Genomic DNA, 12,794 nt, shown 5'->3' with positions numbered 1-12,794 from the left:
AATGTTATATAGTAGAGAATAAGGTTCTATGTGGATGCTATCTTTAAATATAACGTCTAAGATTTTTAGTAACCGTAAAAATAAAATAGTTAGAGACCATCTCTCATTGAGTAGGTCCCCATCTGCCTGAAATAGGATGCTAGCGACTGTATTACTCTATCAAAATGAAAGTTTAAGTGTTTTGTATTAATAATATTTAGTCTTAATCATTTCTGTTACCATCTGCAAATATCTTTAAATGATATATAGTAGAGAATAAAGTTCTATGTGGATGCTATCTTCATATATAACGTCTAAGATTTTTAGTAACCGATAAAAATAATTAAGTATTTGTATTAATATACACTAAAACAGAATTTCATGTTTAGTAGATTGTTATTCATTTTTTTGTATTTCGCAGACAGAGGTGACATCCATGAGAGAGGATACTAATCACCCATACGGCTTGGCCTGGGATCATGAAGTCGAGTACGAGGCTGTGGACAACCTTGTTTGGATACTCCAGGACAGTTACGCATTCAATAAATATATCTTTGGCGGAGATCTAACCTCAGCTGATATGTCGTGTATCAAGTAAAGAAGAAGCAAAAAGAAAAAGAGGTGAAAGAGAAGAAAAAACAGAGAGGGCCATGGTGACTCACTTGAAATAGATGCATGTGATGTTGGTGACCACAACCACATTGCAAACCTCGTTGCTGGCCTTGTTAAACAAATCTTGAGGACGTTGTTCTTGTATCATACTTCTCTTTTAATGTTGACTGGATCCATTGTGTTACGCCACTTAGTAACTGCTAATACCAAATTTGTTGAAGAATCTGTCTAACTATAGATGTTAACTAGTCAAGCATATATTGATTGCTATTTATTTCCCTAGCAGCCAACAATAAAAACACCAATATGGACATTTTCATGCTCCTAGTGTTCGTTCATTTGAAGTTATGTTGTATGGAACTTGTTAGTCATGCAACTAGATACTAGAACAAACAATAATTTTGTGGGTGGTCCAACAGAACTGGACGACTATCTTTCATGTCAAAAGCCGCCAATAATTATGTTAGTAACTATCTTAGGCCTAAATTACTTAGGAAGGCACTTGATAAATCCATGTGTTAAACTATGATAATATTTTGCATACATATTTTACATATGATCATAACGTATAATATTATATAGTAATCGTTAACGGTTTTCTTTGCGTCCAACCAAAATACACGACTATATAGCAATCGTTAACTTAGGATGATAACCTATAATATTATATGATAATCTAAATACTATTTTCCCTAATTTTCTCAAGATTTTTGAAGTGTAGCTTACACAACTGGGCAAGCAGAACTAGTGGTTGAGGTAGAAGATAGCTGGAAACCTACACTTGAATAGAAACCTAGGATGTACTTAGAAAGATCACGCCAAATCTAATTCTGCTCAACTTCTCTCTTACGTGTGTGTTCAGTAGGGTTAAAAAGGTCATAGGGTAGCAAAATATCTACAGTCACCAAGGTTTTTTTTCTGATTGGGGTAGTTACCTAATTTGTTGTCCATTATGGTATATTCAGCCAATAATCTCTATTTTTTTAAAAAGAAAATAAAATATTATCAAGTTATATTATGTCTTTAGAATAAAAAGTTAAAAAATAAATAAAAAATAATAGTAGTTACCAAAAAAGAACTTTTTAAAAATATTTTTAACATTGTCAAAAACACTAAATTTTAAACCCTAAACCCTTGGGTACACCTTAAACCCTTGGATGATCCTAAAACTCTAATCCCTAAACCCTAGTATATGCAATATTTTAAAAATATTTTAACGCCGTCATCAAAATACTAAACTTCTAAATCTTAGGGTTTAGTGTTTTGATGACAATGGAATTTTTGAAAAATGATATTTGATGATGTGGATTAAACCGTGTTGAAAAAATACAACATATTGAATAAGAAGAAACTAGAGACCAACGACGACACATGTCACTTTTTAAAGATTTTTGATATTTTTCATATCCTCTTAGTTATTTACAACCAATAATCTCATTATAAATTAAATAATTTATTTTTATTTCTTATACAAAAATTTATCATTTTAAATTCTTTATAAATAGAGACTAAGTTTATTTAATTTTGATATGAAAAAATAATAATTATTTATTAGTAAAATAAGATGTTAAATTTTATTCAATAAAACTATTATAGTGAGTATGAGTTGAATATGTGCTGAATGATGAGTTGGAAGAAAAAGAAGATGACATTAAGTGTTAAAAGATGAAATGGAGAATATTGAATCTTGAAACCATTGTAAATAGTCTTGACAAAAAACTGCTTGCAAACTTGTCTTATCCGAGAGAAACTTGGCGCCCCCCCCAAAAGATCACAGTTCATCTGCAACCCATGTCACAGCAAAAGGTTTAAGCTTTTTCCAGTTCATATAAGAAACTTCACAATAGTTTTGCAACTCCAAAGTGTGTAAAAAGTCAATTATATGTGATGAAGGTTATGGTGATGGATTCTTTCTCTTGAGAAACAATGGCTCATAACATGGTCGTCGAGGCCGGGGATACCACCTTCCAACACCTTAGTATTTTCATTTTTCTCTTGATTCACTATAACTTATGAATCATAAGTTTCTTGTTATAAGCTACTGCTTAGTTAAATATGAGGCATGCCTCATTCTACTTTCTCAAACTTTATGGTTTCCAACCATACATTGTATGTTCCTCGTTTTAAATTTGAAAGCCTTTTTACAAAAAAAAAAAACAATGGCTCATCTGAAAAAGTGCCAAATATTCAATAGCGCTGCATTGTCTCATCTTGGAGGAGATACTTGATGGATAAGTTAGTTAACTGCAAACCATGTTCTTTTTTTTTATCTCAGAAAAGAGACAGTGAAGTTTTCCTTACAACAAATTTTATTTATAACATATATCATATCTATACTTTTATTTAAGAAATAATTGTTTGCATTCGAGCTCTCACGTTAAAAGTTAGACTGGCTAAATACGATGTTGCTCTTAATAAATAATTTATTTATTTTTATATATTTTTATATAATTAAACATGAATTAATTATGATAAAAACATTCAAAAAGTTAAAAAAAAATGTTTTCGACAAAAATAATTCATGTCTATTGTATTATTATCCAAACTAATAATATTTTTTCAGTATGTAAATTTTGAACATATATTTCTCGAGTAAAAAAAAATTATCCTCAAAAATAGTCTCAATAATTACAAATTTATATATTAGTTGTGTTTTTATAAACTTAATTGAAGATCTTGATAATAATATATATAAAAAATAAAATGAAAAAGACAACCAAAATTGTATGTAAAGAGATTTCTACAATGTTTACACAACATGATTGTTTCTAATTTTTATAAAATAAACATTAATTATAAAAATATATTTATCAAATACAATAAAAACTATATAACAATGCACCTTATTATATTTTAGGACCATCAAAATCACTCATTATATATAGATCATATATAATATATTCCAAAACTACTCATATATTTGAATAACGCAATACAATATGTATCAACATTTTTCAGGCCTTTTAAGAAAACACGTCAGATTCTTAAGAATAACAATCATAACTTATACATGGTTAGATTTCAGAATCTGGTTCTTCCTCATTGCTCTTCTCAGGGACTTCTGGTTCTTCGTCCTTGCTCTTCTCAGGAACTGACGGATCCAATGGTGGTTCCGATGGCGGTGGAGGAGCAATAGGTGAATCGGAAGCCGTTGGTTTTGGTGATGATGATGATGAATTTGGACTATACCACTTAAGCAACCTATCTTTGTTTTTAGTCCACCACTCTTCTGCTTGATGCTCATCAAATCTCTTTTTACTACAAAACAAATACTTATCAGACATGGTTTATAACTCCATACATAAAACAATCGTATTCATGTATGTTACCTGAATCTAACTCGTCGGAAAATCTTGTTGCCATTAATGTCTACAACAAAAGTCACATAAACGCCAGGTTCAAACTGTTCTTTACTTTCCTTTCCACCTCTTGATGATGTTGATGATGATGAAGATTCTGTTGGTACTGGTTTTGATGAATTTGACGTTTCGGATACACTTGAGTTCGATGATACTTGTTCATCAACCTTTTGATCTTGTGTGTTTCCGGAAGGAGATGTTTCTTGTTGATCAAGTATCGAAGTTGTAAGTATAGATGTTTCAGATACTTCGTTTGTATTTAGATAAGCTTCAGCTTGAGAGTTAATGGACTCGAAAGCCTCACTCTCTGATACTTCAGGTGGTAGTTTATCCTTTAATCCTTTTAACTAATTATAGAAAAATATTATATGGTGTGTTCCCAAAAATATAAAAAAATCTTGAGCATTGAAAAATTGGAGCAAACCTGTTCTGCAACAGATTTTAGGGCTTCTGTAGCTGCTTTATGCTTAGAAGATTGTTTTGCAGCTAATTCAAAAGCTTCTTTAGCTGCTTCTTGAAATTTATGGACCTCTGTTCTTTGATTATTGCACTTCTCTTTCAAGTTCTTAACCTAAAAGTTGAGGAAATAGTGAGTTAGATTCATTATTATACTATTGGTCATTTAAAACCAAAGGACAAGAATAAATATAACCTGACTCTGCAGCTTCGTCATTTCTTGGTTCATAACTTCATTAGTCTTCTTCAAACTATCAATAACGCTTCTTGAAAATCCAGAAGTGCGTGGAGGGCTAGATCTTCTTGCGTATGGCGATGAAGATCTTCCATGTAAAGGCGATGAGGATCTTGTAGCTGGAGGCGATGACATTGGTCCGACTAGTAGACGCGGCGGAACAGCAGCAGGAGCAATAGGTTTTAGTAGACTGGGGAATGCAATGTCCTTTAGTTGTTGGAGAGATGGAACTTGCGAGTCACGGACATTAGAAGAGTTTGGTCTAAATCCATGCCTTGATGTCTTGACTGATTTAGTATTTCCGGACAAGAGAACTTTAGATGACCTCGCTGTTTCTCTATCTATTCTTACCGAACCATCTATTGATGACCGTCCGGGCGTTGCAACATTGTTCCTGTTTGCATTAGTGGTATAACCAGTTTCGGCTGCTTTAAGTTTGTTGTAACAAGCATCGCATACGCGATGAGGTTTCCCTGGAGTTGGAGCCAGTGCTGCTTTCAGAGCTTTCTTTGAACTACAAGCATGACAATGGACTAAGCCACAGTTGTAGCAGTTGTGTCTCTTACGTGTGAATCCAAATGCTTGACGACATCCGGAGCAGATTGACTGATCTGCTCCGGAGACCCACTTGTGTATACATATACTAGATGTGAAGTTTGAGCCGCAAGATAAGCTCTTCACATGTCTGTCTTTCAAGGCTTCAACTAATGTTGGTGTTCTTCTATCTTCCGTATCACCATGTCCTAATCTTCCATTAGCACCTTTTCCCCACGTAAAAACTTCACTTCTAGATGTCAAAACTGCAACATGATGATCCCCACAGGCTATTTCTTCCACAAATTCTCCGACCAATCGGTCTTGCACCAAGCAAGGTACTTTACCATCAGATATTGTGTTACCGAGCTGACCATGTGAACTCCCACCCATTGTGAAAACATGTCCTGAGGTTGTGAGTGCGACGGTGAATGTATGCCCACAAGCAATTTGATGAAAGTTGTAATCAATAAGTGAAGAGACACACGTGGGTAGCAAGTAAGTCTCTTTGTTCCCATGCCCTAATCTGTTTTTATCACCATCACCCCAAGTAAACAACTTCCTAGATGACATACTCGTACCGGTCTGACCCATAACCTCAACAATCGCCGCGGTATGCCAAACGCTACAAGCAACTTTCACGGTTTTCAAACCGTTTAAGGATTGTACTTCCTTAGGGTTGGAAACGCTTTCTCTGTTTCCATGTCCCAAAACACCAAAAGCACCATCACCAAAAGTGAATAGCTTCCCATTTGCAGTTGCTAAAGCTGAATGCCATGTGCCACAAGCAACAGATAGTACCTGGAGACCTTCTAATGGACCAGAGACTCTTTTTGGTATCCAATGGCTAATATCACTACCATGCCCTAAAAGACCCACATTGTGTATTCCATCTCCCCATGAAAACAAGTCCCCAGAGGTGGATACAACACAAGTGTGATACTCTCCACAAGCAACAAAGTCTATGTTGGTTAAAGCAAGAAACTCTACGAGTTTGGGACGACTAATGTCGACTTGAATACCATGTCCAAGCCTACCTCCAGCTTCTTCTCCCCAAGTAAACACTTCTCCTTGTCTCGTCACAAGCGCGACGTGCCTTACACCGCAAACAATCTGGTGAACATCAAGAACAACGTTTGATTCCAAGGGTCTTGGAGTTAACACATCTGTTTTCACCGTTTCTTTGCTAACAGTCCCATCTGGTAGTATCCCTTCGCTCCAAACTTCACCCCATACGTAAACGTCACCTAATGATTCTATATCATCCGGACCAGAACCTCCACTTGAACAACTTGGTGTGCTCGAGACACTAATCCGAAAACCATCCGTACTTGGTCTTAACATGTTTCCACGTTCATATCCTAGATCGATTGATGTTCTACCTCTTGGAACATTGTTTGAGACAATGTCTATTGATTGGCGACCAGTGGAGAAGTACTCACTGTCATGTATCTGAAGAAACAAAAGAATTAATTCATATGAAACTTTAATTGTAAGTATAAACATGTCCAGAACATAGACAAAGGAAGTAATGGCTTAGAACTTCAAATAGGTTCGGTCAGAATTTGAGGGAAAACATTAGTCTACGACTATATAAAAAAGGAGAAAATTAAAAGAACATATATACCTCAGGGATCTCACTTCTTGCACGTCTATTACGACTTCTTTCAATTATATACTTAAGGGCAGCAAACCAAACCTCTGTCTCAGCTTTGTCTTTACAAATCTGACCAAAATAAAATTGGTTTACTAATTTTAGTTTCAGTGTTATAATCTAAGTTGAAGAGAGATGAAGTGATCGATATCTTTTACTAACCAAATCAAGTGACCTTTCTTTGTTATTATATAGAAGTGAAAATGATAAGTGATCTTTCTCTGGACGTAAAAATCTCTTGAAAACAGCCTGTTCATAAGAAGTTATTAGAATCCACAAATGACATTGCTTTATACGATAATTAGGTTTAAACGCACAGTTCTTTGCCCTGGGACGACTCGAGAAACTTCTGATAACTTCAAACCTTTTTCTTCTCCATGCGAAAACCAAATCAACGCTTTTTCATCCTATCATCAACATTGTTACAGTTTAGCATAGTCCAGTAGAAAAAGATTGCATGTATTTTATTTGTTTGAAGTAGAATACCGGAGAAAGCCTGAATGCACGAAACTTAGGTTTTCCTTTCCGACTGTACTTGAGTAACTGTGTTCCCTTTTTCAAAATGATAAGTGCCTACAAGAATATGAATACTTCATGTTAGGTCTACACACAAAAAAAAATACACACAATCTTGTTTTTTTTTTCCAAAATTTTATGCAAGAAAGTATAGAAAATGATAATTGCGTGATAGTTTGATCTCCAAAAGATAATTCAACAATGTCTTCGATGTAACAGTATGTTTTGGGGATTATAACAGAAATAAATTAAAAAGAAGAAAAACAAACTTGGTCGATGTCACGTTCCTGATAGACATAACTAGCAGGATCTGCCATTCCATCTGAGAAACCCGAGAGAAGAACGTCGGATAAACTCAAGAAGTATCAAGTGGTGTAATTCACCTGTCTTCATAGATGCATCTGTCGTTGCTTCCTTTATCAGTTTGATCCGTTTCAACTCTCATCCAATTCTCTTTAGACCTATCAAAATGTATCCACGCATCAAAATATATTTGAGCAATTTGAGTCTCAAATAATGATATGAGAAACGTGATATGGATTTTGAGGCATTGTCGCCATTTTAGGAATGTTTGAAGCTACCATACAATTAGCCTCAGACTTTGGCGCTCTTCCCTTCTCTCTTACCACGTTTCTCTGTTCTTTTTCATTTAAATGATATAACAACCTTAAAATAGCCATTTTAATCAACGGTTGTTAATGTTGTGAGAAAGAAGTTTTACTTTAACTGTAAGAGATTAGACCAATTCAATTTATAAGTTTTTTTTTGCAACATCAAAGTAACATAATACCATTGCCAATTGTAAGTTTGTAACCTACCGTTTAACATATTGAAATAGAAATAGAAAATCGTTCTTACAATTTGATTTAAGTGAAAAATTGTGCTCCACTCGAAAAGAAATAACATCATAGAAATGTAGCAGTTTGTAATTTGTACGATGCAACAAATACTTAATAGGTCATTATAATTTGGATTGTCGTGACATATGGACATGGATCCTTGCTTAGTAAACCTTAAAATCAATCAACATGATGATCAGAAATTCCTTTGGTGCATTAAAAGATAACATTGTAAATCAAAGTCGATGTATAGATATAATAATTACAATCTTAATTAGAGCAAGCCAGCCCAAACTACAATCGGCAGCGCGTCCATATTGAGGAAATGGTTCCTTCAGACAAGTTGATCTGTGAAACATTACAACAGTCAGAGAGTTTTTCTCGCACTCATTATCTTTTGTTCCGAGTTAATAAGTGCAATACAATCGATAACATAAATGCACCAATAGGTATCTAACTAATATTGCAAACACAAAAGTAAGAAACAAGATTGTGTTAACAAAGCCACTCTAGTGCAAAAGATTCTTCATGGGATCATCCTCATGCATTCTTTTCATTCGGTAAGCTTCCATCTCCTCAGGTGTAACCTGGAATTTATAAACACACACGTTTCATCAAAAAAGAAAAAAAAACTCAATCAAGAGATATATATATATATATATATACATCTTTATTATCATCTGACTGCGACATATATTCATACCTGATCATTCCATTGGACATTGTATTTACGTTTCCTTTCATCTTTCTCCTCTCTCTTCCTCTCATCCTCCTGTGTGCAAACCAATGACATTAGCAACATGAATATTGCTAACTAGACTTAGAAATGGACCAAGTTTTGATACCTTCTTTAAAGCTTCATCAAGTTTTTCACGGTCAAGAACAAGATCTTCTGGTGTATCACTTCCCCAAGTCACAAATCTTTTCTCCTCTACTAGACCGGACCTATCTGCAAGTCACATTCATAAATAATTACTATATTATGTACACAGAAAAATAAATCTTAAGAGAGAAATAATATAAGATCCTGTTCTAAACCATTAGAAGCTGTAGCATGTCTTTCGATATTGGTTCTCATTAGACCTGCAGCTTCCTCAGCCGCATCTATCCCCGCAACACCAGTGCAATAGCTGTTCTTAACTGTTTGCTGACAACATCTGTAACCCCACTGTTGATCCTTCCACCACGACCCCCATACACTTGTGTGGTTGTTTAAGTAAACATCTTCTTCATATTTGCTCTTAGGTACCGGCACTTCCTGTAAGGAAAGGAAAAAACACAATAAAAAAGCAGAAAAAAAGAATGATTACAAAAACATGTATGAACAAAAATAACTCTAATAATATTATACCATTCCTTTAATAACTCTTCCACATCGGTCATATTCGATTTCTCTCTCGCTTTGTCCAAATAAAAGCTCCTTTGGGATGTCTTCCACAGACGCAGCAGCATTTCCATACTTCTCCGTGATTGTTTCTTGGATCTGTTTCTTCAGTTTCTCTTTCGCTTCTTTGTATTTCTTGAAAAGCAGCTCTGCTTGAGAAGGAGCAGCTTGCATGTTGACCTCTTCCTGGCCTTTCTCGGATAATTGCAACGCGTGAATATTAAGCTTCTTGAACTCTAGAGCTTCTCCACTCATTCTGTATTGATTGTCTCCCTGAAGCATTTTCAGATTCTATTAATGTGAGTTACTTCAAAGTTATAGATTCTACAAGAACTTACCGCATAGAACTTCTCGTTCGGATCAGCATTTGGAAGAGGATCTTCACGCATAGACCTCGTCTTGGGATCATAATAAGCAGAGTTGACATCAAGATTCAAAAGATACTTTGCAGTGTCTTCACGTATACGCAAGTTCCTGAGGTTAAAGAACATATCAATCAAACGTTGCCAAGAATCAAGACATTGAACATATGTTAACACCAACCTAACAGTTCCTGTACTGCCTCCACCAGTAGTACGAACACGTTTCTCTACCTTAGCAAAATCCATTTGCTTGCTCTCATCAGCTTTGGCTTCATCAAGTTTCAGGGCTTCCTCTTCGTCACTAGACTCTTCTTCATCACTCTTTTTGTTACGTTTCTTGTCCAGCTTCTTCAACTGCTGCTCTTTTAAAAAGTTCCTTCTCGCTTCATCTCTAGCCTCATACCTCTTGATCACTACCGAATATTTGGCAGTATCGTAACCGTTCCATCTATCCCTTTTCCCATCGTAATCAAGGTCGAACGTCTCGATCTTTTCATCAGGAGCTATGTTCTTGTTAGTCCACTTCGCTCCCATCTTTCTTGGCCTCTCCGTGCACAACTTTGTCTTATGCGTCATAGCCCCACAGCTGAAACACTTAACCGATCAGTGATAAAACTCAAAACAGAGAAAAGAAAAAGAGTTTTCTTGTAGGCTTACTTACTTCTCACAAGCTCCTTTCCTATACTTATCTGCCTTGAACGTTTTGGCTCCTCTATCGTACCACGACTTTGTATAGTTAGGATCAACTTTCCATTTCCTTTGATGTTTCAAGCTCTAAGGGAACCAAAACAAGAAAATTGTTAGCATTCAAGTCAACAGCCAATCAAGAAAATGGTGTGAGAGGACAGTTATTAGGGAACATAAGACTTTTACAGGCTTGTCTGCATTGAGGTACCAAGGAGCAGAAGACATGTATTGAGGAATGTGAGGATTAATCTCTTTTCCTTCCTCATCGATCTCTGCTGGAGCAAGCCCTGCTTTACGCGCTTCCTCCAATTCTTGCTTCTTACGGTGCTCTTCTCTTGACTTAAACCCAACTGCAACAGACATCCATTTCTTTTTTACTCAAATATCTACTGATTCAAATATGTACCAAAATCATTTCTGTCTATAAAAAATACACTCAGGTGCCATGAAAGAATACCAAGAAGAGACATCAGATTGAAAACAACACTAACAAGAAAAAACAGAAAAAAAAACAGTTTCTTGCTCAACCTCTTTTGTCTAAACCTAGCCATGAACACATTGTCCCCAGCTTTTTTAAGTTCCTAAAGAGATGAGAAAGTGATACAAACCTGATGCAGTAGCCATGTTGCGTTTTCTAACCGTATATGTAAGTCTACTAGCTCCCAAGGAAACACACGAAACTGATCAAGAGACTGCTTAATTGCTTGAACTTCAAAATGGCGAATGATGATGATGGTGATGAAGCCGATTATTTTGTTTGGTTTTTATTTGGCTGAGAATGAGATGTACATGTTTCCAGATACTTCTTGTAGTTTCTGAAAGGGAAAAAAAAAGTAACGGTGAATACAGACAGCGTTAACAGTTCCGTTTGTTCGGATTTTATTAGGCATGACTGGTTTCCCCGCTACCACCCGCAAACGCAGCTTTTGCGGTATGTAATAGTTGTTGGTGTTTCGAAACAATCGTTTCAAAGCGCTTCGAATCTCTTAAAATCAAAAACTGCTTCCAGCTAGCGTTTACGGTTGCGGGAAGATAATTTTTTTTTCTTTAAAAAATAAATAAATAAATTGTAAAATGTATACATATTATATTTTAATTTATATTATAAAAAATAAAACCAAAATATTTTCTATAATTTTTAAAAATTTAATAATATGATTTCATAAATTTAATTTTTATATTTAATATAATATTATGATTTTTAAATAATTTTATAATTATATAAAATTGTAAATATTATTAATTTATTATTTAACAGTTTTTGTGTTTGGTAATTTACCAGTCATAAAAGTCCCGTAAACACAACAATTTCTAACCGTTGTACCAGTCGCACAAAACTCTGAAAAATACTTAAAACCGTAGTCATTTGCACCCGTAAACTTCCGCAACCGTAACCGCAACCGCTGCAGTTATACCAGTCAGACTTTTAAATGCTTAAAATAGCGTGAACGATTCTGGAGAGTGGTAGACTGCAATGACATACAGACGGTGTTAACCATTCCGTTAGTTCGTGCATAACGTCCCGTTGGATTGGATAATTCATTTGATTACTTATAATTTAAAAACGATTTGTAAAATTCAAAACTATAGCTTTTTTTGAAACTTAGATAATTCAAAATTATAGTTTCGATCACAATTTTTTATCTCTGTTTCATCTTTTCTCTTCTTTTCTTTTTCTTTCTGAAGAACACATTTTCAGTTCTCTAACAAAAACACATAAATTATTAAAAATTATTGAGCTAATTTATAAACCAATCTATAAACAATTTAGTCTTGTTAACTTAGAAACCTGATTATTTTTTCTATGTTGGCTTTTTAGGTTCCAAAAATTAATTAATTTTTTTTCAAAAAAATAATTTTTATTTGTTCAAATATATTAAAGATACATTAATTTGTATCATAAATGCATCATTTCTGTAGTTATTAATTTTTAATAAAGTTAAAATAATAGCAATACAATAAAATTAATTATTTCAAGAAATTTACAATTTATTATCATTAAATAATATAAAATTTATAAAAATACAAAAACTATTTTTATGAAAAAAACTTTTTCGTAACTTTTATTATGAAACATAGTTAGTATTTTGTACATAATTGTTTACATGATTATTTCTCGAGAATTTTACTCTCAAAGACACAATTCAAGTTTCCAATTACATTAACAGACATATTGG

General features: G+C 34.3%; 2 protein-coding genes across 2 annotated transcripts; both read right to left on the bottom strand.

Moving 5' to 3' along the window:
* Positions 1–3,605: 3,605 nt before the first annotated feature.
* Positions 3,606–7,738, bottom strand: LOC108806715 (PH, RCC1 and FYVE domains-containing protein 1-like). Its single transcript, XM_018578895.2, has 10 exons — positions 7,729–7,738; positions 7,615–7,667; positions 7,316–7,402; positions 7,147–7,236; positions 6,992–7,078; positions 6,803–6,901; positions 4,603–6,627; positions 4,375–4,521; positions 3,921–4,297; positions 3,606–3,849 (listed from the first exon to the last, which is right to left on the bottom strand). The coding sequence occupies exons 1-10, from the start codon at positions 7,736–7,738 to the stop codon at positions 3,606–3,608; spliced, it is 3,219 nt and encodes a 1,072-aa protein (XP_018434397.2).
* A 741-nt stretch (positions 7,739–8,479) lies between these two features.
* LOC108806877 (pre-mRNA-splicing factor SLU7-like) lies at positions 8,480–11,411 on the bottom strand. Its single transcript, XM_056988609.1, has 10 exons — positions 11,226–11,411; positions 10,804–10,967; positions 10,592–10,704; positions 10,112–10,516; positions 9,907–10,042; positions 9,536–9,841; positions 9,223–9,442; positions 9,030–9,133; positions 8,888–8,956; positions 8,480–8,771 (listed from the first exon to the last, which is right to left on the bottom strand). Exons 1-10 carry the CDS (start codon positions 11,239–11,241, stop codon positions 8,694–8,696), a joined length of 1,611 nt encoding a protein of 536 aa, XP_056844589.1. The 5' UTR covers positions 11,242–11,411; the 3' UTR covers positions 8,480–8,693.
* Between the last annotated feature and the right edge of the window lie 1,383 nt (positions 11,412–12,794).

Source organism: Raphanus sativus, chromosome 6 (genome assembly GCF_000801105.2).
Source record: "Raphanus sativus cultivar WK10039 chromosome 6, ASM80110v3, whole genome shotgun sequence".
Classification (NCBI taxonomy): Eukaryota; Viridiplantae; Streptophyta; class Magnoliopsida; order Brassicales; family Brassicaceae; genus Raphanus; species Raphanus sativus.
Note: the sequence above shows the minus strand (reverse complement) of the source record. Positions and strands in the feature narration are given on the sequence as shown.